At 34.4% G+C, this 27,606-nt stretch overlaps 1 protein-coding gene and 1 non-coding gene across 3 annotated transcripts in view; one reads left to right on the top strand and one right to left on the bottom strand.

Annotated features, from left to right (window-relative positions):
- EXOC6B (exocyst complex component 6B) overlaps positions 1-27,606 on the top strand; it is a 563,942-nt gene that overhangs the window by 65,798 nt on the left and 470,538 nt on the right. Inside the window, exons 2-3 of one of the 2 annotated variants that reach the window (XM_012750057.2) lie at positions 19,469-19,634; positions 26,947-26,994. In XM_012750057.2, coding sequence (XP_012605511.1) covers positions 19,469-19,634; positions 26,947-26,994 — 214 coding nt within the window. Of the gene's footprint in view, positions 1-19,468; positions 19,635-26,946; positions 26,995-27,606 lie in introns of those variants that run through there. The other variant, XM_012750059.2, reaches the window with a different exon arrangement.
- On the bottom strand, positions 8,070-8,139 carry LOC142870347 (small nucleolar RNA SNORD63). The gene has a single exon (XR_012918758.1). It is a non-coding gene; the product is annotated as a small nucleolar RNA SNORD63 (small nucleolar RNA).

Here is a 27,606-nt window from a genome sequence, read left to right as displayed (position 1 = left end):
CCATGTTTGGGACCCTTCCAAACCTCACCCTGTTTACCTCTTCCTTCTTCAGTGCTTTAAAGATATCTTTCCACTGTCTTCTTGGTTACATAATTTGGGTGAGAAGTCTGCAGTCATTCTTTGTTTCTTTGTGTTTTGAGTGTCCTTTCCATCTCTCTGCTTTTATGTGTATTTTTCTTTATTAGTTTTTTTAAGCAACTCCAAAAAGACTTTTTGGCTAATCTCTTTCGACACTGAGCATTCCTTTATTTTACATTGATTTATCACCTAAGTGTAAAATTTAAACATTATATTAATTTCTGTACAGGTTTATAATTACATTTCATTGTGATTTCTTATGTATTTCTTTACCAATTACACTATGGACTCCCTCAAAGAGAAATATTCCTGTTTTTAGTAAATTCTCAGTAAATAGTTATTGAGTGAGCCTATGGTAGGACAAATGCATAAACCAACAAGTATGGCCAATATTACTAAATGTCTGAGAAAATAGTTTCTATTTATTCTGAGGCTACTTATTTTATTTTATTATTTAATAGTTAAATTTGTCCTGCCTTTTAAAAGTTATTTCTTCTAGTTTGGTGCATCTTGAACATTAAAAAAAAAGATACCCCCACTTCTCTTCATTAAATAAACAATCAAGTTACAGCATAAATTAGAGAACTAGAATGTGGTAGTGCCTATTTCATCACTTTGAGGAAGTTCCCTAAATATAACCCTTTGGAAAAGTGATTTACTGGTAAGTAATCTTTGTTTCTTTAGTGATGATTGGGGCCATATTACATTAACACTTCATTGAGTTTAGAGTTTACCCCATAAGGTATCAGATTCTTGAAAGAAGTTACATGATACAGACCAGATTGATCTATTGATAATAGATGAGTAATGAAAACTAGTCCTCAGGTAGATATCTAATGAATTTTAATCATAGATTATTTCCAAAAGGAGTGTAATTTACTTTCTCCACAGTTACCTACTGTAATTTATTAATTCTTTATATTGAACCAATCATGTAGTTTTAGTGACCTCTCTTTTCAGAAAGATATCTCTTAGGATGTTAAACTTTATCACAAAATATTCACATTGTTAAAATGATTTTTCCTCAACCTTTATTTTACTATTTGAGTTTTGTTATCACTCATTGTGGAGAATTTTATTTTGATTGCTTTAGAGCCATTTTACCAAATAAATCCATGTAGATCAAGATTGTTTCAGGTTTTAGTCTTATTCAGAATGTTAAAAATAATACCAACTTAGTATCACTTATGTAGTTAAACATATATTTGATTTCTTGGTCCAGGTAAAGAGAAATAGTCTTGAATAGAGTGGACACTAAGATGACTCCATGCAGAGACAGTTAATGGCAAAAATGAGTTTTTAATCTAAGACATGACCGTCACTAAACTAACCCTATCTTGGAATCTAAAATAGTAAGGCTGATACTATGATATGCCAGGGCAGTCTGTTGGGAGTATGATCCAGATCATTGGTTCTGTATACTAACATTTGAAAATGATTTCTTGGTGGAGCATCTGTGACCTTCGAATTATGAATTCTCTTAAAATTTCTTTTCAAGGGAAGGAGCATATGAAAGGGAGGGTAAACAAAATATTTTGTTTATAATTTGCTATAAAGATGATTTAATACAGTTTAATATTAAACAGCTCTGGAGGCCTAAAATTTATCTTGCTTGGTTCTAACTGGTGTTTCTCTCTGACACATGGTGTGAATCAAATGTCCTTCCAACTTGAAAGAGCAGAGAGTTCACTGACGCAACTCTTTTGTTCTGAGAATTGTTTCCATTGTGCCTTCAAAAGGGAGGGACATTAAAAGCTTTGGACCATGGCAAGTTCTCTCCAAGTTGGACACAGTTGGGGAGCTGAATGTTGGCTTAAGGAAGTGAAGTTGGTGACTTTTTCTATTAACTGGACTTTTTCTAAAGGCCGAACATTAACTCCACCCCCTCTTGACTTTATGTGATTAGTGGTCCCTCCTTCCCCCTTAAGAATGGAAGTCAGAAAAGTCTCAGTTTTCTATGTTGTTGTTTTCCAAGGTTCTCCTTTCTTAGATTCTAGAGTAGTTTGGGTTTCTGCCCTTCCCCACAGTGATTTTTCTTCTGTGAAAATCTTTCCATACACATTTCACAAAGGGAAACATGGAATTGGAAAGTCGAATGACAAAATCATTATCCCCAATGGTCTCAAAATACTGGAAAAATGGAGTATAATTGTGATAGGAAGTAAACTCTAGATTCAGAACATTAACCAAATGAAAAAGCAATATATATGAACAAATTAAAAGATTTTCTGTGACTCTAGTCTCAATGATATGACTGTCAAAACTGCATAAACATTCTTGTTAGGCTGTTTTAATAGAAGCCAAGTAACCAAGATTAAAGGAGATAGGCCTTATTTTCTTGGTTTGCCCATGCTTGATTTTTAAATGGCTAATATTTATATAGAATGTTTTCTGTGTGCCGGGCACTGTTCCAAATACTTTATTTATGTTATCCTATTTAATCTTCACACAACAACTGTGTGAAGTGGTTGCTATTATCATCTGCATTTTGCTGACGTAAAAACTCAAGTATAGAAATGTTTAATAACTTGCCTAAGGTCACACAAATATTAGGTAGCAGAATTAAGACTTGAATCCCCCAAATCTGGCTTTAATGTCTGTGTTCTTGACCACTGCACTGTACTGCCTGCGTTGTTACACTTTGAGAAGAAGAGTGACTACTGAACATGTTCAGAGGGTAAAGACTAGAATTGAAAGGCTGTTTATATGTGGAATAGTTGAATAATTCAAGATTGTTTAGTCTGGAGAAGGAAAGGGAAGGATCAAGGACTTGTCTCTGTGATTCTTTGAAGGCAAAAATAAAATAAATGGTGAAAATTATAGGAAGGCAAATTTGGGTTTTGTATAAGAACTTTGCAACAGCTGTTGAAATGGGATTGGTTGCCTTGTAGTGAACTTCCTTTTACTAGAGATGTTTCAGCAGAACCTGGATGAGCATTTGATGGAAATATCTGGGAAGAATTGTCATATGTGAAATTGAACTGTATCATCTCTGAGATTACTGTTTTCCCCTGTACATTTCTACACTAAAGAGAGATCATTAAAATGGACTGCTCTATACAATTCTCAAACAACTTCTTCTATGAAAAAATGGCACAGTATTGGCTTCTACAAGACCAGCGCTCTAACCCCTTAGCTATGGAGCCACAATATCAATTTCTAATGGAAACATGGCATAATATGAGAGGAGGGGGACCAGATTTATTATTGTCTAAAACATGAAATTTTTTTTGTAAATAGTTCCATGATGTTGGTAAGGCATTCTTTGTATATCATATTAGTGGACTAGAAAGCAAAAGAAAGTGTCCTATTTTTCCAGTTCTCAAATCAAGTTACTTAGTAATAGGTCACAGGTTCCATCATAATTACTACTGAGACTAGTCTCTTCCTCCTCCTATTAGAGGGATAATGAAAGAACATTAATTGATGGACTTTTTAGTTGCAATGGAAGAGATCTAGGAAACTGCTACATCGGTTTTAAAATCAAGAATTTCAGGATGTCAAACATAATTTACATTTTAAAACCATTTTGAGATCATGATCAATAACAAGAGATTTGAATATGGAAAAGATACTGAATTTGTAAAGTTCTGACTAGTGCTGATTGCTTCTTGAGTTTGTGAGGGTTAGATTTAAGAAGAAATTCTCATTTCATTTGTCAACCTCAAAAAGAAACTAGGAGAGATAGGTTCTCTAGAACAAAATAATTTATTTGGGTATAGCAAAGGGCTGCAACCTGGGATGTGCATGCTATGACAATCATATGCTCACATGAAGATAATTGGGACAAAGTGGAGTTTTTAAAGGCAAAGAGATGTCCATGTAAACTGCTTTGAAACAAATCTCACTGGTCTCAGGAAATTACTGTAGGAGTTGGCATTTATTCACTGGGGGAGATAGCTCTTGACTGTCCTGGTCAAAATGTCTTATCTGAAATACTGCAGGCCAGAGGGAATTCCTATGATAAGCTCTGTTTGTTCTGTTTATAAGGTATTAGCAAGGAGTACAGGTATTTCAGGAAGGCAAGCATGAGAGCAAGTGTGAGAGCTGCTGCTTTATACAGCCTTCCTTGACTCCACTTTGGTTAGGGGTTTGACATAAGTGATTCCATTTTGTTATTGTTAACTTCCACAATTTTTTTAGCGTTTATTTTATTTTGGATAATTATTAAAAATTAGACCTCTAGTTACCCTGGAGTGTTCTTGTTTGGTTTTTATTTCAATTAATATTTTATTGAGCATTTGCTATGAACGAGATACTATTATATTCTAAACTTTTAAGAATGTATTTTCATTTTTCAATTATAAAAGCAATACATATTTATTTAAATAAAATGTAAAATAATAGAAAAGTAAAAAGAAAAAAGTCACAATTGTACCATTTAAACATTGCCATTTGTATTATTTTGCTGTTTTTCTCTCTGTCCTTTATTTTTTTCTAGAGATGTGAATTAAAATATTTAGACATGTTTACCTTCATATTGAGTGTGTATATGTTTTTTTTTTTTATCCTATTGTGTTTTCTTTTACCATGCCTTTCCTCTTGTTCTCCTCTTCTTCTTTACCATCTTTCCTTTCCTCTCCCTCATCCTTTTTCTTTTGTTGTATTATCCTTGATATAATTGTGGCAACCTGGGAAAGGTAAATGTTTTTGTGTATTTGCAGTGTGAGAAAGGTTGCTTTGTATGCAAAAATGATGATAATAACTATTATACTTTATTTTTATTTTCATTTATTTATTTATTTTATTTTAGCATATTATGGGGGTACAAGTGTTAAAGTTACATATATTGCCCATGCTCTCCCTCACCCCAATAACTATTATACTTTACTAGGATTATTTTTGAGGAGTGGGTTAGTATATATCAAATGTTTAGTAGAGGTTCCTGGCACATATTTTTAAAATGCTTACTTTTATTATTATTTTGTAATTTTGAGCTGGATTTGTCCTTTAATGGTTTGGGTGATACTGGTATATTAAGATTGCCTAGATTAAATTGCTGGGCCAAATGATTGATCTCTGTTTTTCTGTGCTTTTTGAATGAGTTGATACTTAAGTAACTTTTTTCTGCTAATATTCTTGAGCTGTTACTACTAACTCAGACATATACATTGGAATTTTTTTCAGAATCATAATCAGGTATAAATCAACCTAAGTCTCCCACAAGTTGTGTGGCAAGATTTCCCTATACACTACACACTACTATGATAACCTATTAATAGAATGCTTAATCCAGGCCAAAATAAAGCAATGAAAAATTGCTAAATAGCAAGACAGTTAGCATTGTCTTCTGTTTAGTTCTTTGACTGTACATATAGTGTGTAGGTTTGGCATGGGGCTGATGTTTATCATTATGATACTGAGTTCTTGGCTACTTTTATATTCTATCAAATATAAATCTTTAACAGACTCCACCCCACCCTCTCCTTTAAAAGAAAAAAAGACTTTGCCAATGAATTTTTTCTCTCTTTTGAGAGTTAATTCAGTAATTTAGAGCATGTAACCATAATGTTTGGGAGCTATCTAACTGTTTCCATTGTTGCAGCGTGATTGTCCGTGGTTTAATCATCAATAGTTAAGAAGGAAAGGAAAAAATGGCTCCAGGCTTCACAGTACCATAAAAAATTTCCACCTGGAAGTAATTTTTTCTAAAAGCCCTTAGGGGCTGCTGTCACCCTCCCCCTTCTGTTGGCAGCTAGGGCCAGAAACATCAGCTCTCTTCAGAGCCAGGTCTTGTTGCAGTTTAATCATCTTCCTTCTCCTAGCTTCCAGGGAAGGTTAGAGGAGAGCTAGGGCAATAACAAATTATTCCCAGATACTACTCTCCTCCTATAATTGATTTCCTTGAACCTTCTAAGTTCCTTCTTTTATTCCTCTGTTTCCTTCTTTTTTTATTTAAAAAATAGCATTTGGCATTTTAGCTGCAGTGCAAATTATTTGCATTGCTAGAACTTGAATTTACTTTTTGGTAAGAACTATTATTATTTAAATCTAGTGCTTGTCTTCGTGGAAAGTTTAAATGTTGAAACATTTTTGGGTACTACTTTTAGGTCCTTTGTCACTTTATAATGCCTTCTCTGTGAGATATGCTCATTGTTCCAGGTGTAAACCCTCAAGGAACTCATGGTCCAGTAGGAGAGATAGACATGTAAATAAATCATTACTGTGTAGAGTGTTCATTGTAGTACCCTTTCAAAAATATGAACAAATAAACATTTCAAAGCAAAAGGATATTAAGTTTGCCTTCCACCAGTGAATGTCGTTAGTGGTACCCATTCACTTTTAGGCCCATTATCCTAATGTAACTTTAGGATAATACTAGGCATTTGTTCAAGAACTTTAAGGTAAAACAAAATGATAGTGCTTCTGGTAAAATTTAACTCCAACAACACATGTGGTTTCATAGGTTCAAGGCCAGTTCAGATTTGTACAGTGTCAAAGTGAGGGCCAGATGATAAATGATTATACTATGGCTGTTGAGGAATAACTCTTATCTTATATCCATGTACTACACTTCTTATCAAGGGTAGGGATAGGCACTTCAACAGATTTTTGCTTTATCATTTTAAAAAATATATTCCTTAAAACTAGACTATTACATACTGCAGCAAATTTTTACTATAGATGAAATTGGCCTCTTTTTAGGAAAAGATGCCTAATAACAGCATATTGGTAAGTAGGAGAAAAGTAGTCTTCAATTTGAATCTTTGAAGAATGGACTCACAATCTTGTTTGATGTAAGTATCTCCAGAGAGTGCAAGCTTAAACACCTTGAAATCTCTTTGGTTTCATGAGCAGTTTCTTAGGTTTGATCTTGTTAAGAAGGGGAACTTCTATACTATGTTATAGTAGTTGTATTAAGTAGGGAAGTTGTATAGAATAGTTGAGTTTTGAGCTGAATCTTGAAGGATGAGTAGGAATTCACCAGATAAAGTGATGGTAAGAAGATTCCAGGCAAAGGGAATACATACCATACTCAAGGAACTTTAAGTAGAGTTGTAGAGTGAATGTAAGGAGTATTCAGAGATAAAGCTGGGCATGGAGGGGTCTTACATATGTTGATAGGGACTTTGGACGGGATCCTGAGGCAGAATACTGAAGCTTTGTGTATGTGTGTGCATGTGTGTGTTTGTGAGTTTCAAGAAATATCGAAGATGGATTGTTAGGGAAATAAGGGGACGGGTGAAAACAGTTGTTCAGAAGAGAAATAATGAGGACATGAGCCAAGGCAGTAGCAGGGGAAGATAGGGAGGGAGAAAAGCATAGAAGAGACAATATGGAATTAGCAGCATTGGTAGGTCTTGGTGACTGGTTTTGTGGGGAGGTGTGTGGTTGAGTGAGAAGTCAAGGTTAACTGACATATTTCTAGGTTAGGTAACTGAGTGGCTGGTGGTGTGTTCAATTGAGATGGGGGAAATATGGGTTTGGGTAGAAAGTCAATGAATTCATTTTTAAAACTCTTTTGTTTTTATTTTATTTTAGAGGTGAGATCTTGCTATGTTGTCCAGGCTGGAGTACAGTGGCTATTCACAGGTGCAGTCATTGCTCACTACAGACTCTCACTCTGGGGCTCAAGGGATCCTCCCACATCAACCTCCTGAATAGCTGGTTCTATAGGTATACTCCATTGCGCACAGCTGAATTCAATTTTTTTTTTTTTTTTTTTTTAGGGAGGAAGGAAACTTCCCAGATTGGCAATCTGATTAAACTCCTCCCCTTATACAGACAAAATGCAAGCCAGAGAAAGAAACTTATATCTCAACATTGGAAGAGTCCTAATTTACAATATTTCAGAACAAAGGCTTATGTCTTTACAGGGAATCACAGTAGGATTAAGTACAGCAAAAGGGCATACAATAGCTATTGTCTCAACTAAGCAAACTCATTGTACAAAGATGCAGCATTAGCACAGAAGGCCTCAAGAGAAGGAGCTAAAATGTTGAAACATGCCCTCTGGGGAAATAGGGATCAAAGACAAGGAGATATTATCATGTGTTCAGTCACAGAAGTCACCACACACATTTTTTTCAGAATGATGTGTTGACAAATACATCATTGCACTGAATTCAGTTTTTTACATGCATAGCTTGAGATGTCTTTGATGATGAGTGGTGGTTGGATATTTGGGTTTATAGGACTTGACAGAGATATGTCCTGGTGTTATTGATATGGGAACCAGAGATGTTTAATAGTGAAAACTGAGGTATTGATGAGATCTCTAAGGGTGTATACATGAAGAGTGAGAGGAAATGAAGGCCAAATGGGTATTGAGGGCCAGAAGAAGAGTTACTGAAGGAGAATGTGAAGGAGGAAAACCAAAGGAATGTAATAAAAGCCCTGGGAATAGAGATTTTAAGAAGAGGGAATGGTTAGTAGTGGCATATACAGGAGTCAAATAAATGAACTTAAAAGTGAATATTTGTTTGACAATTAGTAGGCTTTAATTGACTTTAGCAAGAATAGGTTCATTGGGGTGATATATATAAGAACAGGTCACATTGGATTTCCAATTTGAGGAAATTAAGGCGGTGAATATGGAGTGCTCTTTTAAGATCTTAACTGAGAAAGGAGAGAGCTAGAGGAAAAAGAAAAGATATCAGAAAGGAATTTATCAGAAGGGCGATTTTAATTTAGTACCTTTTTTCCTCTTTTAAAATAATGGGTGGTGTTTTGTTAAAATGGAAACATGTTTTGTTGAAAGAAGTTGGTAGAGGTAAACATTTGAAAGTACAGAGCAATACCTCTCTCCTTCCTTCCAAAATACTGATGGAGTAACATTCCTGGAGTGGAAGAGAAATGAGATTTTTAGAGCATAGGATTAGTTTTACATTAAGGTGGAATATTTATTCCTTTGAGATAGCAAGGAACAAATGTAAGGGTACATAGAGATATCAATAGACTTGTATATTGGAATGCAGGAAGTTAAGGACATTCATGCCTAATAAGCCTGAATTTTGTTTATGAAATAAAAGTGTTAAAAGTTGTTTCTCGTGAAAGAAAGTTATAGGATTGAGGTTGGGATCTTAAAGAGAATAGCAACAGTTTGGAATAGATGCTGTATATAACAGAACAATGAGCTAATAAAGACATACCATAAGTTCAAATGGGCTAAGGGTCTGTATATTTGTATAATTAGCTCCATCATAGTAAGGTTCTACATGTTACTGAAGTTGAGTTGTGAAGAGAAGGGATAAATAAGCAGCCAGTTCTAAATGTTTGATAGATGCAACTAAACAGGGAAGAGCACCCTTTTTCTTTTGGGGGACTGCTTTGAATAAGGCTTATAGGGGTCTGTCTTCTTATTTTGAGGATCACATTACTTATATCTTTTATCAATTCTGAGAACTTCACAGCTATTTTTTTGAATATTACCTGTCTGTCAATTCTTACTAAAAATCCCATTAAACCCATTCTGTTCTCCATGTCTCCTCTGTGATGTTTTCCATCTTTTGTCTCTCTGGGCTGCATTTTATATTTCATATGTATCTCCCATTAAATATTGCCCCTTCCATTTATTAAATTTCAAATAATCATTTATTATAGTTTTTATTCTAAAAGTTCTATATTTCATTTCCAGTTTATTCATTTTTGATAGTTTGGTACTTTTTTGTATAATTCCTTCTTATGTTTCTTTAAATATATTACATGTTTATTTTTATTACATACATATTAATTTTTAAGCCTTTGCGAGTCTGGTTCTGCTATTTGTGTTTCTTCTTGTTTATATACTTTGTTTATATACTTGTTTATATACTTGTTTATATTCTTGTTTGTATACTTTGTTTCCTTGTATTTTGTGATTTTTGATACTTAAGTTCTAGTTCAAAACAATATTCTAGTTCTAGTTCAAACTCAAAGTTCTAGTTCAAAACTTCTTCATTGTGAGAATTCTTAGAAGTATGGGTTAGGGTGTATTTCTCCAGAGAAGATTTGCCTTTGTTCAGTCAGTTATCTGGGGGTACTAATAACCAGACTGGAACTACTTTTAAAATAAATTCTCAGTTTGAGATTTCTTAGATCACGTAGAGAATATTAATAGTATGAATATGGGCCTCCCTTTGTTGAGAAGGTTGATTTGTGTTTAGATTATGGGAGTTTCTCCCCTCCCCCACCTGCAGCCAATACCAGACAGGCAAGTTTCCTTGAAGTCTCCTTTTATGGGGAAGTGTTTTTCTCCATTATCTTTCACTAAGGAGGTATCATGGCTTTATTCATTTGGAGGCCTCTGATTTGACTCCTATCCTATGTGGGCTATAGGCTGTCTTTTGTTTTCTATATGGCTATAAAATAGAAACATTAGGTTATAGGTGATTGACAGAATCTGGATTCCTCTTCCTATTTTTTTAATCCTCTAGGGATTTTTCTTATTTTATTTTCTGCTTGGCATTAATTCACTGAGGGAAATAGCTCTTGCTAGGCAACTTTCCTGGTCCAAATGTCTTATCTGAAATACAGCAGGGCAGAGGAAATGTACTTCTTAGAGTGCATTTAAGAATAAGATTTAGAAACTTGATCCTGCATTTATAGGAGTTTGATAATAGAAAGGTTTTTCATGGTATGTCCAGTTTTCCATATTGTTCATAAAACTTCATTCTATTTTGCCTACTTTGTTCTCCCTCACTTTTTAGGTTGGAAATTGTTTTGATACCTTTCATCTAACCTCTTTCAGGGACTTCATTGTTTATAGACTTAAAGATTTTAAATTGTGGTCACTTCTGGCCATGGGGTATCATCAGTACACAACCACTTAAGGATGAAATTGGACCAAGAGCTGAATGTCGTATTGTTAGGTCTGGTTCTTTCTCAGAAAATTAGAAAAATGTGTGTATGTGTATGAGATATGTACATGTGTATCACATACATATATAGCATACATACTATATATAATATACATTTATATGTATCTATGTATACATACATATATAGTATATACTGCATACACATCTACAAATGAGGGTACTTATTTATTGGAGTTTGATCCATTGATTGAGGAAATTTGGTTGGTTTATTTTGTTAAGCCCACATTGAATCTACATGCATAAGCAGACCAGGACTATTCACTGCAGTGCTTTTACCATACCAGTTTTACCATTGGTTTGTTTATCTCTATTATTAATAATACCATGATTACCTCTGTCGTTGGAACCATCATAATAATTTTAAGACTGGGGCATTTGAGACTCTGTAGTGTTTTAAACATTAATATATAGTCTCTTAATATTTACATCTCTTCAGAGTATTTAGTTAAATACTTAATATCTTTTGGAAAAAATCTTGAAGAGTTTTATCAACATATCCTAGATTCAGACTCATTATGGTGGTGGCAGATATTATGTGAATTGGTAGTTTTATTTAGCCCGAACATTGCATGTTTAAGTAACTTGACACATTGAATTCCATGCAATGAAACCAGAGTTAATCTACCAAGTGTATTATAATCCTGTATGTACCAACTATATTACTACTCCACTTTCAGCAGTTTCCAAGGTTTTATTTGATGGGCATCACTAGCCTATAGAAGTACTCTTTTATATCTTATAATTGGCAGCAATATCCATGATCCAATTTTTACCTGCCAGATTTCATGACCATCACCAAAAGATGCAAAGCAATACATCTTTTTGCACTTAACACAAATTGATACAAAGGACAAAATGAAGCCACTAATATACCCTTTTGTGCCTTTGTAATTTTAGTTACTGGTGGTGATTAATTGTTCTAACAGTGTGACATTTTCATAGTAGTAGTTATGGCAGTCTCTGTATCCTTAATTTGGAGTTTCCTTGTTTTCATTAGTTTATTTGCTAATAGTCTGTCGTTGATTTGACTGATGTTATGTGACAAGTTTCCCTTCTCCATTTTCCTGTGGTATTTAACCAAAACCAGGTTTTTAGTAGGCCCTTTGGCTAGGTGCCAGTTGAAACTACTTCACCATGTTTTTATTCCTCTGAAAATAGCCATCATTGGGGTTCTCTTCCTACTTTGCAGAAGATCTCCATCACAACATTTATTTGGTTGCATGGACTGTCTTGGTGAAGCCAGTTGGATACCTTGGTATCTTCAAGGAGGAAAAGGATTTGAATGTATTTTATCTTCTGTGGCAATACAAAAACATTTGGATACAGTGTTCAGCTTAGAATTCATTAACTATCATATGCTTACCCTGTCATTGATAATGATATACATTGATCTATTTCATTGTTAATGCACCCAGAACATCCAAATTATAATACTAAAGTCTGAATTAAATTGATAGACAAACTGAAGTAAGGAAAAAGGACTTTAAACTCCCTTTGACCTCCTGCAGTTTCTCTTTCAACATCATGCTCAAATCTGTTTTTCCACTTTATTTTTAACTTTTGGAATAAACAGAAATACTAATGATGCTTTTATGGAACTTAATGAAAAGAAAATGTTTGAGGACTAAAACCTTGACAGAAGTTGAAAAACATATATATGAAAAAGAAAAGACCAGAATAAACTCTGGAATTTTTTTCTTGGATTAATAAAAAACAGAAAACAAAATGTTCAGCCCTTTGTGTTTTGAAGTTCTCCGTGGTTCTGAAAACATCTCAACACATAATGCTTTGTATGATGTGATACTCTTTTGCATCAACCTTTGAAACAACTGTAAATCCATGTCAGTTAGTCTCTTACCCGTCCTTCTCTTTCTCCATCTTCAGCATACATGGAGGATCTCCTCTGTGCCAGGGTCTATACTAGGAGGTGGAGATAAAATGGGTAAGACCCAGTCTTTACCCACAAGGAGATTAAAGATTTAGTATGGGGAGATTGACAAGTGAATGGACAATCGGAATATAGTTTAAAAGATTCTGTGATGGTGATAATCACAAAGGAGGAGCACATAACAGAGTCTATGTGATTAGGGAGGGTTTCCCAGAAGAAGTAACATGCAAGTTGAGATTTGAGGGGTGGATGGAAATTATTCTTAACTAAACTGGAAAAAAGGGGGGAAGAACAATCCAGAGAACAAGATTCCTTAGCAATGTGTAGACTCTGACTTGCTGTTGATTGTTTCATTTGCCTGCTACCTTTGAAGACTTAGATAATGTACATTTAAGATAATGTACAATAACAATTTTAGGATACTTTCCTCTGCACATAACCGTGTATCAAGGGAAAGTGACTTAAACAATAGGAAATTTAAGTCATATAACATGATTTCTGGAGATAGGACCCAAGTGTTTTTTCATCTTTCCCCTTTGCCATCCAAAGAGGCATATCTCCTCACATCATAGGATGGTTGCTGTATCTCAGGCATTATGCTTTCATAGGGCAATGTCCAAATTAGGAAAATCAGTTTTCTTGCATCCTTTAGGAAAGAAAACCTTTTCTTGGACTCTCCCTGCTAGATTTCCCTTTACTTCTCATTGGTGAGAGTTGTGTCATGTGTCCTTATGTTAACTGACCACTGACAAGAGGACTGGAATTACTATGGTTGTTTTACAGACTAAATAGTATTTAACCCTTGTGGTATGATGGAAGGTAAAATACCAAAACAAATTGGGACTCTTCCAGTAGGAAGAAAAAGAGAATAGTAGTTGTATAATTACAACTAATAGGCAACTGACTCATCTGGAATTAGAAGTTTGTCTCTTTTTAAAATCACTTAGCTTTGTGTTGGGCTTCATATTACATTAGCTTTTTTTTTTTTTTTTGGAGACAGGCTGGTCTCGAACTCTTGGCTTCAAGCGATCCTCCCACCTCGGCCTCCCAAAGTGCTAGGATTACAGGCGTGAGACACTGCGCCTGGCCTGCATTAGCCTTTTTAAATTGTGTTTTCTTTGGGAGTCAGTTTTAGCTGTATCAATAACAAGCAATGTAATTTTAATTAAGGCATTTAACTTTTCTTGGCCTCAGTTTCCTTGAGTGTACAATGAGAACTTTGTATTTTAAAACCTCTTTCTAATGTGTTGGGGGCCCATGTGATTTGCTTGCTTTCCTTGCACTAACAGGATACAGACTGATGTACTAGAGAGGACACTTTTTAACTGTGTGAACTTGGCAAGTTACTTTATCTTCTTGGGTTTCAGGTTTCTCATTTATAAAATGGGAATAATTTCTAATTTAAGGTACATGGGATTTCTAATAATAAGGTACATGGGATTTAAATGAAATAAAAATATTCATAACATTATCTCCCCCCCCCCCTTTTTGACAAGCAAATTTGAGCGGATACAGGCTCTATGCAAGTGATACAATCCTGTAGTGGTTTGGTACACAGGAATGGTAAATATTAATATTTGTTGAATAGAATTCCCCAAGTGCCATTTTACAAGTTAAAATCTGTCTCTTAATACGCTCATGAAATCTAGGTTGGGAGATGGATATAGTACCCATATGATGTTTAGAAGTGTGCATCAGATATTTACACTAGGAGGATAATTTACTTTTTGTAAAAATGTGGGGGGGTTTACAATAAATTGTAAAATTTATTTGGGGGATTTTTGGGAATCAGCCTCTCTAGGTCAGCATTTACTTAGTTGAGTCAAAATGTAGGCTATAAAAAGTTATTGTTAATTTCTAAGCATTTCTTCTTGTTTACCTTCTGTTAAGTACTAGAATATTCTTGAGATTATCACAAATAATTAAACCAGTGGTGCAGTTCATTCCATAGATACTCTTGTTTCACTTTGACATACCTGGACATGTCAAAAGACCATGATTTTGTTCTCAAATTCTTGCTTTCTAATAGCAATGGAAATTTAAACATTAGAGTACTTTACATATCATTTAATAATTAGCTATAAGTCCTTGGCCAAAAAGTAGTATAAAATTCAGTTTTTAGATTTTTTTTTTTTCTTTTTTAGTTTTTAGATTTTTTAAGCAGTTCTGTTTATTTGGCCACATTGTTTTAAGGAATTTTAGAGATGGGCTATCACTAGATGGCAGTCTTTCTCTACTTTAAGTCATTTGTTAAAAGTGGAAAAAAAGCCACACTGTTTAACTACAAGGTTGATTGCCACTGTTAGGTTAGCATGAGATCTCTGACCTTTCCACAGTTTAAACCTTGTTTATTTTTGTTTTTAGTCTTTTATATCTGCTATATTGGATAGCAAGGAGTTATACTGAGATATGCTTGATTCAAGGTGAACAGTTAGGTAGTGATTAATTCATAATTGTCTTTTCTTTTGCTAGACAATTTGAGACAAAACCTTTAAGTCAGTGGTTGATAACCAGATGGAAACTATGGGAAAATTTTCTTTAAAAAAATGCATGTATGTGTATACATATATACAAAATCCACACAGAATCTGGGAATCATGGATTTTCTGAGGCTTACCTATATAACACAAGTATACTAAGTGTAGTCCATATTCCTTGTTTTAAATATGTGCATTTTACATTTTATTCTGACTTTTTAATTCTCAAAATACTCTAGGGATCAACTGTAAACCTTTCATGTTATTCGACATTATAATTAAAGAGAATATTAGAATGATAAAGATCCTAAGATAGGAGAAATAGATAGGGGGTAGTGATAAGGAGGTAGAAACTTCTTTGTTTGGAATTACTACCTCTACATTATTCTAAAAATGTGTGATCTTTACACTACTAATTGAATTTGAAAGAGGAGGCGAATTGTAGAAACTTAAAGTTTCTAAGCTAGTACTTCAGAGAATTGTAATTGATTCTTCTTTCTAAATGGGAAAGAGAACCAGAGAGATTAACTCAATTGGCCAAAGACTCATAGCTAGTTAATTACAGTGCTAAGAGCATAGTCAGGCACCTAAAATCCATGTTTCCTTTCTTTGATTTTTTATTTCTGTTTTTTGTGTGTTTGTTTGTTTTTAAATAGGATGTTCAGGGAGCTTAGGGAGGCATTATTAATATAAGTTCTGAATTTCTTGGCTTTGAGATTTTCTTCTCCACAGGTTGTGTTCTGTGATGTTAATGTAGATCTTTGAAGGAAAAAAAAGGAAATTTTCCGTAACTTCTACCTAGACTTGCTACCTAACTTAGAAATATTACTGAATCACGGTGTACTGAATTTGAAACCAAGATGTCGTCTAATATTGAATAATACTGTCAGCTTATGCCATTTAGGGTGAGGAGTTCTCAGTGATTCTTCCCATTCTCCAAATGTCAAGGAATATGAGTATCTTTTTTTTTTTTTTTTTTTTTTGAGACAGAGTCTCATTTTGTTCCTCAGGCTAGAGTGAATGCTGTGGCGTCAGCCTAGCTCACAACAACCTCAAACTCTTGGGCTCAGACAATCCTTCTGCCTCAGCCTCCCGAGTAGTTGGGACTACAGGCATGTGCCACCATGCCTGGCCCATTTTTTGTATATATTTTTAGTTGGCCAATTAATTTCTTTCTATTTTTAGTACAGACAGGGTCTCACTCTTGCTCAGACTGGTTTTGAACTCCTGACCTTGAGTAATCTGCCCTCCTTGGCCTCCCAGAGTGCTAGGATTACAGGCATGAGCCACACTGCACCTGGCCTGGAATATGAGTATCTTTACATGGAATTTTTCTTTTCCATTCATTGAAAGAGGAAAAGTTAAGCTTATTTGAGATTAGTTGAAATGTCTATGGTAGATTCTGTCTTGTATATTCCAAATAGGTCCTTCAGGCAAATGGTTATTCTACAGTTTTCTTACTCATCAAAGCAGGGATTATTTGTAATTTATTTGATGATCTCTCTTTACTTCAAAGGAACGAGAATGAATCTTGATTATTCTGCTTTTTCTGAAGTAAGTGTTTAGAATCTTCACCAGAAGCCAAACATGTGTCGTCATGCATCAGGATATGTTCTGAGAAAAGTGTCATTAGGCATTTTTTTTTGTTGTGTGAACATGATAGGGTGTACTTACAAACCTAGATGGTATATAGCCTACTACACACCTAGGCTATATGGTATAGCTTATTGCTCCTAGGCTATAAACTGTACAGCATGTTACTGTACTGAATACTGTAGGCAATTGTAACACAATGGTAAGTATTTGTGTATCTAAACATAAAAAAGATAATGTGTTGTGCTATGTTTATGATGTTTAACTTCACTAGGCATAGTTAATTTTTCAGCCTTATTACAGTCTTATGGGACCACTTTTGTACCTGTGGTCCATCACTGACTGATATATTGTTATGTGGTGCATGACTACATATGTTTTATCTTTGGCTACTGCTGAGTTTTAGGCAGTGGAAATGACCTAATGAAGAAAGTGTGCATTCTGATGCTCAGGATCAGGGTATGATCTGGTACCTACAAGTGATTATAAAACCAGAAAATGTTGGCAGTGAGCAAATGTGTATTCGTTGAACCGATCAAAGAGGTCTTAGAGACCCTGCTAGTCATTTGTTGGCCAATGGATGTTTACTTATTGCCTACTACCTGTCTGGCACTGTTGTAGAGGTACAGTGATTAATATGGCAGACAAAGTTCTTACCTTTGAGCTTATAATCTAGTTGGGGTGGGTTTTGAGAAGAGACAAACAACAAACCATGGACAATGGTGAGGAGGAGATTGTTCAAAGATAGAGGGGGTAAGCGTTACTAGCATAAAAACAGCAAAACAAAATCCTGAGGGCACGAAGAAGCTAAAAAAAAAGCCAGTGTAGGTGGAGCATAGAGGATAGAAGGAGATTGAGGTGGGAACTAGAGAGAGGAGAGAAATGAGGTTAGAGAGATAATCAGAGGCTAGATTATATAGGGCCTTATAGGCCATAATAAAGATTCAAGATTTTTATTCTTTTTGTAAAAGGAAGCCATTGGAGAGATTGATATGGGGGATACATCTGAGTTACCGCTTTTAAAAGATCTTTTTAATTGCTGTGTGGAGTGTTTGTACTGTGGCAGGGGCAAGGAAGAGGGGAAGTATAGAGTAGAGACTCTTAGGAGGCCATTGCATTAGTTCAGTGTGGTGATAATATAGATTTGGACTAGGATTTTAGTGGAAGTGGTGGGATACAGTCAATTGTAGGACATGTTTTGGAGGTTGCATTGTCAGGACTTATTAATAGATTGGATGGGGTGTATGATGGAAAGAGATAGATTAGGAATAATTCCTGGATTTTTGGTTTGGGCAAGTGGATGGTGCCACTATTTGTGATGGAATGAGTTTGTGCTTAGGAAATTTGGAGAGGAATAAATTTGGGAGTGGAGATAGGTTGATAATTAAGATTTTTTTTTCCCCTGTGTTAGATTTGAAGTGGCTTTAAAAAATCTAACTGGAGTTGTTAAATAGTAGCTGGATATATGAATCTAGTACTCAGTTAAGTGCTCTGATTTGTAGGTATAGATTGGGAAGTCAGCACTATATAGGTGGTATTTTGAAGCTATAGGATTAGATGGTGTCACTTGAGAGAACATAGATAGAGAAGAGAAGGGGTTTTAGGAATATTGTGATAGAAGAGAAGAGTTGAGAAAGGAGATTGAGAAACCATGTTAGTGAAGTATCATTGAAGAGAGTGTTTAAAGAAGGAGAGACTATCAAATGCTATTAGGTGGAGTAAGGTGAATGCTTACTCCAGCAAGGTAAGGAAGTGAGAAGGCGAGGAAGTGGAAAGAAGTTTTGCTGGGAAGGAGAACAGAGAAATGAGATGGTAGCTGGAGGGGCATGTGTGGTTAAGGGCAGGTTTTGGTAGGGTAAAGTTCTTGAGAGAACAAGAAGGATTGACTGCAGATAAGAGCTTGGAATACTACTTCTATTGTTATAAGAGGGTGGACAGAGTAGGAGTTACAGATAAAAGTAGGTTGGTTGATTTTAGTGGGGAAAGGAGAGATACTTTTCTGTGTCTATTTTTTCTATAAGTTATGTAGTCAGGGCAGTAGCTGAGAGTGAGGGGATGAACATTTGAGGAGAGGAGAAAATAAGGTTCCTACATAAAAATATTTTGGAGAATACAAAGTGATATTTTGAGGGGGAAGTTAGGGGGATAGTTGTGGTAGGATTATAGTGATATTGAGTGCCTAACTTACATTTGTAGTTATATAGCTATACTGAGTCTAGCCAGCACAGCTATGTGATTTTTCTCCAGCAATGTTCAGCTTCTTGAATATGTAGCCATGGAGTAATTGGATATTTGGGTTTAACCAAAATTGAGGTTTTTTATACTAGTTTAATTGAAAAAGAAAAGTACAAGGGTGTTATAATTTAGTCTTTTCATATTATGATGAGATTTCTGTGATGAATACTATCAATCATTCAAATATTTTTTAATGAATGAGAAAGCAAAATTTTGGATTTTCCTAAAAAATACTCATTTTACATTGAGGCAATATTAGCATACAATTGGATTACTTTGTGGTTTATGTATCCTCAATATCTATTTTCCAAAGATATTTGATTTACTTTTGGTTTGTAATTCTGTTTCTCCTTCTTACAAGTAACTGTGGTGTAATTTTCATGCCATTTTTTTTAAAGGTCTGTCTATGATGGTGAGGAACATGGACGATTCATGGAGAAGCTTGAAACTCGCATCCGCAATCATGACCGGGAAATTGAGAAAATGTGCAACTTTCATTACCAGGGCTTTGTGGACTCTATAACTGAACTGCTGAAAGTAAGAGGAGAAGCCCAGAAACTCAAAGTAAGGAAACTCTAAGAGAAAATTGTTGGTGGGGTTTTGATCAGTATTAAAGGAATAGGGACTACAATGCAGATCATATACTTATAGTAAAGATTTTTATATAGTATGAAAGGAATTGAGATAATAGAGATCGGAGCTCTTTAGCTAAAAACTTAAGAGTTTAATTGGAATATAACTACATGTGAATCAGAACCAGTGATTAGTAACTGTTTCTTTCAACAAAAACTCAGTTTGACTCTTCATATCATCTGCTTCCTGCTGTATAAAAACTATCATTGTAGGATGACAAAATTTCAGGGCACTGCTGTAGAATTCGTTGTAGCATAATATCTAGGCCAAAGGAAGAAATATCAGTGGTTGTTGTGGAGGGTCTTCTACCAAAGCATGAAGCTTCTTTCTTGATGTGACAGATTAAGATTCAGGAAGGAAGCTAGTCACTTTCGTCTGGTCCGTGGCATAGCAAATTCACTTATCTTAGATAACTCACTTTGCTTATTGATCTTAAATCTAACTACTTCACTAAACTCTTCTGTTATTTCTAATAATTTATGCAGGGTTTTTTTGAGTTTTCTATGTAAACACTCATGTGATCTACAAATAATAACAATTTTATTTTCTTCTTTCCAGTCCATGCTTTTGATTTTTTAAAAACTGGAATTTGAATTAAAATCCTAAAAGGATTTTCCTGGGCTTAGGGTTAATTTGACAATCTGTGTAAAATTCATCTGAAAGAATACATTGTTAAGAAAAACAAAGAAGCATTTTTACTGAGGGTCAAAGTGGGCTATCACATATTATATTCTAAAAGTACAATAATTTCAAAACTCATTTGACCACAGAACATGACCTAAAGAGACATGAAATTTCTTTTTTATTTATTTATTTATTTTTTGAGACAGAGTCTCGCTTTGTTGCTCAGGCTAGAGTGAGTGCCGTGGCATCAGCCTAGCTCACAGCAACCTCAAACTCCTGGGCTCAAGCAATCCTCCTGCCTCAGCCTCCCAAGTAGCTGGGACTACAGGCATGCGCCACCATGCCCAGCTAATTTTTTGTATATATTTTTAGTTGGCCAATTAATTTCTTTCTATTTATAGTAGAGGCGGGGTCTCACTCTTGCTCAGGCTGGTTTCGAACTCCTGAACTAGAGCAATCCGCCCGCCTCGGCCTCCCAGAGAGCTAGGATTACAGACGTGAGCCACCGCGCCCGGCTTTTTAAATTTTAATTAATTAATTAACTAATTTTTTTTAAATCAAAAATTTTTTTCTTAGAAATAGCATCTTGAGTACAGTGATGCAATTACAGCTTTCTGTGACCTCGAACTCCTGGGCTGAAGCAATCCTCCTGTCTCAGTCTGCTGAGTAGCTGAGTAGCTGGGACTACAGGTGCATGCATGTGCCACTATGCCCGGCTCATTTTAAAATTTTTTCTAGAATGGGGTCTTGCTTATGTTGTCCAGGCTGATCTCAAATTCCTGGCCTCAAGTGATCTGCCTACCTCAGCCTCCCGAAGTTCTGGGATTACAGGCGTGAGCCACCACTCCTGGCTGAAACCATTAAATTTCTTAATGTCTTTTGTTTAGCATAAATTTTTATGTTTTGCTACAGAAATATTAATGTTTGATTATTTGGCACTATCCTAGTACCCATTGGGGGATATTACATAATAGACAATATATACCTTATTATCTTTATAAAATCTACAGCATTCTTAAGTCCAAAACACCTTGGGTCCCAAGGCTTTAAATAAGAACTTACGGGCCTATACAACAGTATCCAGCCATCTTAAGAAATATTATATTTCTAACACAATTAAATCTCTCTTTTGTACCCCTCTCAGTTGCTTTCTCTACCCCAGAGGTAAGTCTTTCGATTTGTAATGTTCTTTAATGCTTATCTATTTTAATTTAAACTAAGTTAGATCTCTTCCTCATTCAAAATACCAAAATTAATTTCATAGGAACTAAAGAGTTAAAGGTAAAAACATAACAAAGCAAAAACCATAAAGGAAATAGTAGAAAATGTAGGTAAATATTTATGTGATTTTGGGAAGGGGTCAATACCATGTTTCCCCGAAAATAAGACACGGTCTTATATTTATTTTTCCTCAAGAAGACACCCTGGGGCTTATTTTCAGGGGATGTGTTATTTTTTTTAAGTACGGTACAACAATCTACATTTATTCAAGTATAGTTAAGTCGTTTTCTTCTGGAAACCCCAAATTCCATCTGAATTTCTTGCGACTCTAGGTCCTTTAGAACCATTGGCCCCAATCTTTCAAGTCGAGCAATAGAGCTTTCATGGGGCAGATGAGAAGGGCTGCTCGTCTTCTTTACTGCTAGGCGAGGAAATGCATGGGTTATGCAGACACACTGCATAGCCACACCCATCACTAGGTCTTATTTTTGGGGTAGGGCTTATATTGCACAAATGCTTAGAAATCCTGCTAGGGCTTATTTTATGGGTAGGTCTTATTTTCGGGGAAACACGGTACATTTCTAAACAAAATTCCTGAATCGGAAAGAAAAAAATGATAGATTTGACAACATTAAAATGAAAGAACCTACTCTACATACAAATTAAAAATGAAAATGCAGGTAATCAAAAATATTTACAAATACATATGGCAAATAGTTGATAGTCTTAACATATAAAGATTTTTTACAAAAGAATAGGAAATATATGTATATTCTAATAGAAAACTGAGAAGTACACATTAACATTCAATTTATATAAGAAAAAATATAAGAGAACTGTGCAATTTAGAAATAAAGGAATGTAAATTTAAACAATAGGTACTAATACTGAAAATCCCACATAGTTTTATGATTTATCTAAGGCTATAGGTGTATATGCAAGGATGTCATATGGCGATTTTTATTATAGGCAAAACTTAAAAATGTTCTTAAAAATTATTTAATGGAGGAATACTAAAAGAAATTATGGTACATCTACTTGGAAGAATAATAAATTATAATATACTGTAGAGGATATTTGACATGGGAAAGTATTAGTGATGTTTGCTTAATGTATAAAGCAGATTAAAAAGTATGAACAATGTGATTCTATTTTTATAAACTAAATACGCACATACTTTATATGTAAATAAATAAGCATTAAAAAAGATTGAAAGACTGTATACCAAAATGTTATCAATGATTCCTGAATAATAGATAATCTTAATGTTTTTATTAGTGTCTTTGTATTTTAAGTTTCTTATAGTTTCAAGTGAAAATTTTGAATGTCACTTAGAAAATTCAGTGTTATAGGATACACACTAAAAATTTTCATTCAATGTGGGAAAATAATAAGTTGAAATCTAGGTTAAAAAAATGTTGAGGACCTAAAACTAAGGAGATTGTGAGGAAGGGGCAGATTGCAGAGATGCTTATGAGCTTATTAGATAGAGCCCATGAATCTCAGGTTTCTAGTTTGGGTGACTCAGTAGTTGGTAATACTAGTCACTCAGATGTGGAATAAAATGAGGAGGGCCTGAATCTCATGAAAACCATGGATCTTCTCTCTAAAAAATGTATACATACATGAGAATATAAATTGAGAACAATTTTCCATGACTTTGTCGAGAAGCCCATAGAGCGATTCCTCTAGGGCGTGCTTTCCAACCTTTTTCTTGTCACAGCACAATAGAGGTAAACTAGAGGGTACTTGGAGGAATATGGAGCTTGATGGAAAAAATCTGTACATTTTACAGATTATACTAAGAAAAATAGTAGTAGGATATATTAAGAATATATATATATTTTCTAAAATTTTTTTTCATAATTTTAAAATGAGAAACTTAAACTTGCTACTATGAAATAACTTTTTTAATATTTAGTTTTATGCTTAAAATGACTACATGCAAATGTCATCCAGACTTTTAAAATGATGACCTTTTTGAATTCTTCCTAGGCACTATTCAAGAGAACCTTTTCTCAGATGTGGATAATAAAAAATTGAACGATTTCTGTATCTATTCAAAAATTGTACCCCTTGAAATTATATTAAAGAATTTTAATAGTGCTTCCTTTTATTCGTTGGTCCATACATTTGTGATCCTGAAATTTTGGGGGCTGATCAGCCTCATGGACAAAATTATCTGAAATGTGTGAAAACAAAGATATGAGCCAGGATATCCTGCCAGGAGCTGTGTATGTTATTTGTCCTCACCCAGCTATCTCAGCTTCCTATAGTCATTTTATGCTGTTCTTTTCTATGCTCCTTGGACGCCTGTATCCCACTCTTCTCCCTTAGCTCCTTGGGTTCATAGCCCATGATGGGCAGCAGGATGGTCTGTCTTTAGTTATTGAATGGTCATGTGGTGGAATACCTCCTTGGCAGGGTACTGCCAAACATTGCCCATAATGCTCACTAATTGCTGATATCACTTGCTGGTTGGTACTCATCTTCTATTCCTCTTACTTCCCTCTCATTCTTTCAAATTGCTTTGAGTTGCAAATTATTTCAACTTGCTCTGGATGCTTCTGAAGGAATGTCTGAACTGGAGGCTACTAGTTCAGGGTTTTTGGCTGTTTCAGGCTTTAACAAGTTACTCTGAGGGCTAGGAGGATTAATGCCTAGCAGCATACCTGGCAGGCTCTTCTCTAGGGGCATCGATTTGACCTAGGTCAAGAAACTATGAAATGTAGAGTTTTCTGACTCTAGAAAAGAGTTTAGAAAATGGGAAAGGTTAGGTATCAACTACTGTCAATACTATTTTGACATAACAATGAAAAGAAACTATACTCTAGAATACCCATTATATTTTGATTCACAGCATGTGTACGCACATACACACATATATTTATGGAAGTATACACACACCCCATTTATGTTCTTTGAAACAAAAGAAGTAGCATCCTAGATATTTGGTTTAGTTTCTTTTTATTGTTATGCATTGAAATAGTTGTTGAATACTATTGAAGTAGTTATTATCTTTCTTACCAGAAGTATTGGTTTGGTACCTATGGATGTGTTTTAGAACCATGGTTTCCAAGAAATCAATTTAGTCGGCATTGACAAATAGTTTTAACTAAAAATTAAATAGAATAGAATGGAATAGAGAATAAAAATATATTACATGCAGTAAGGATAAACATTGTTTCTTGAAAATTGTTTTTGTGTGTAATTGTGTGTTCCCAATACTTGTGTACTGAGTTGCAGTGGAAAATGTATTTTTTACAATGAGTTTGAGGTAAAAAAAAAAAAAGTGAGAAGTGGTGTCTTTATAAGATAAAAAGGCTACTCTAGTAGAGACAATGATTCTGAACTTAGGAGTATCTCTGGAGGATTGAATTCTAGATCTCCAGTTTAGGATTTAAACAAAGTCTAATTTATTGAATAACTACTATGAGGAGTTTAAGCACTATCACTTAAGGCAGCCCATACCACTTTTATTTACATTGCTTGAAACTTTTTTCTTACATTGAGCTGAATCCTGTTTTCTAGTAATAGCTATTTGTTGGTTTGAGGAATAAGTAATTTTTAGGGAGCTCCCTTTCTTCTGATAGCTCTTCAAATACTTGAAGGGCAGTCATTATTGTTCAGGTATGGTATATTATGTATAGGATCCAGGTATAGTGTATAGTGTCTCCAAATGATAATTTTTCCTCTCTCTGAGCTAAAAGTTCCTTCATCTGTTTTTCATGTGGTATGGCTTTGACTCCCTCTCCAAACCTACTCATATCTATTTGTGCTTCAGCTTGTCAATGCCCTTCTTGAAACATGACATCTAAATGTAATTCTGATAGTGTGATCTTATAACCCTACATCTCATTTATTGTAGACCAGGGCTCAGCATACTGTTATTCTGTAGGCCAAATCCAGCTTGCCTCCTGTTTTTGTAAATAAAGTTTTATTGGAACACAGCCATGCTCCTTCATTTACATTTTATTTATGGCTGCATTCCTATTACAATGATAATGTTGAGTAGTTAACAATGGAGACTATATGGCTTGCAAAGTTTAAAATATTTACTATCTGGCCCCTTATAGAAATGGATTGTCCACCCCTGTTTTAGACAATGCTTCTATTAATATTGTCTTAGATCTGCATTTTGGGCAGATATATCACACTCTTAATTCATATCGAGCTCAGTCTAATAAATCCACAAAACATTGGACATGTGAAGCTATTAAGTAAATAATAAAGAGGGAATTTCAGGGATTCTTGCTGCTTTTTCTGGTATTTTATAAAGCTTTTTGGAGGAGGTTGGATTTCATTTTGTCTTTGAAAGGAACTGTATATAGTAATCTGCTCTGAAGATGATAGTCCAGGTGTAGTATATAGTTTAGAGCAGTGATTTCAAAAGTGTGTTTTTTGAAATACTAGTTCCTTGAGAAGATCTTCAATAAAGGAGTGTTAAATATGTTTGGAAAATGTTCTGTATGATATCCCTTCCTTGGACATTTACAGTGCATGTCATACCATGTCTGTGCATGTACATGCACAGGTGTGCATGCACACATAATGGGAAATGTTAGGGGTTAGGGTTAGGGGAGCGCATTAAAAGTTTAATGCAGTTATTGGTGGAAGGCTAGAAAGCCTCTATGAAAAAACATTTTAGAAGTTAATATTGTTTATGTTTTGATAATGTCTGAGATGATAAGGAAATTACTATTCTATATATTTACTTTTTTTTTTTTTACATCAATTGAGATGTCAAAAGTAGATGCCAAAAAAAGGTGGATGCCAGTTTCTTTAAAATGAACTAGATCGTTTAGAGCTTAGTCACATATTTTTTACTATCTCTATCTGAGAGATAGAGAGATTATACTGTAAAAATGGGAATATGGAAGGGTTAGGAGCTGTTAAGAATTATGATCCAAAAAGAATTAAGTTAAAACATTTTCTAAAATTAAAATAATAAACAAATAGGGAAACCTTGACTTGAGTTAAAAAGTTTGATTTATACCTGACTTTTCTAGCACTTTTGGTGAAATGAGGACTATCTATAATAAAATTTGTTTCTAGACTTTGTAGAGATGGTAAGACTTTTGGTAGGTTTTTCTATTTTATTTTTCTCTCTTTTCTTTCCAAAGGTAAAGTGTAATCTTTATTTATTATAATATCTTAGTTTGGAATGTTCTAAACTCAACATATCTATTAGTAAATTTTTCTATTCATTGTTCAGAAGATCATATATGTCCAATAGAAAAGCTGATATAATTTAAACATAAGAGAATGCCACTGGACCATCATGTGGTGGAATACTGAAAGTAAAGTATCCCCAGTCTTTCCATATAAAATTTTGATCTTTTTAAACTATTGTCTAAATATTTGTTTTTTATGAGTTTAAATTGTCTTCTCTCCACAGAATCAAGTGACGGATACTAATAGAAAACTACAACATGAGGGAAAAGAAGTAAGGCCAGTTTACCTTTTGAAAAACATCTTTTCTGTTTCATGCCATTCTCTTTTGATGACTATGTTATTCATTTAGTGGTTTGTAAGAACTCTTAAGTAGTATGTTGAAAGTATGTGGACATTATTGTTGCTTCTTCTAATGTTTACCTGAATTAAATGAATATATACTCTAGAAAGCCTAATGAGAGATGATAGAGCCTTCCTTAGCTGTGTTTTTAAACCACTGAGTGGTCATATTATGGCAAGTGCTGATCCCTTTGCCTGGAATGTTCTTTCCCAAATATTTGTCTACTTCAAATCTTTGCACAAATGTTACTTTCTTAATGAGGCCTTTCCTAATCACATTATTTGAAGTTTCAGACTCACCCTGAATTCTTTTTTCTTTTTTTCTTTTTTTGTGTGTGTTTTCCTTCATTGGAAATTAAGCTCCATGGGGTCAGGAATTTCTTTTTTTTTAATTGATATATCCCTTCTACCTACGTAAATAGTGACTGGTTCAAAGTTGGTGCTCAATAAATATATGTTAAAAAAAAGAATCATTGATTCTATTGATTAATATACTCACTGTTTAAACTTTCATAGTTTACAATATTATTTTATATCCATTTAC

The sequence above is a fragment of the Microcebus murinus genome, chromosome 3 (genome assembly GCF_040939455.1).
Source record: "Microcebus murinus isolate Inina chromosome 3, M.murinus_Inina_mat1.0, whole genome shotgun sequence".
In the NCBI taxonomy this organism is placed as follows: Eukaryota; Metazoa; Chordata; class Mammalia; order Primates; family Cheirogaleidae; genus Microcebus; species Microcebus murinus.
This window is presented reverse-complemented; position numbering and strand designations above follow the sequence as displayed.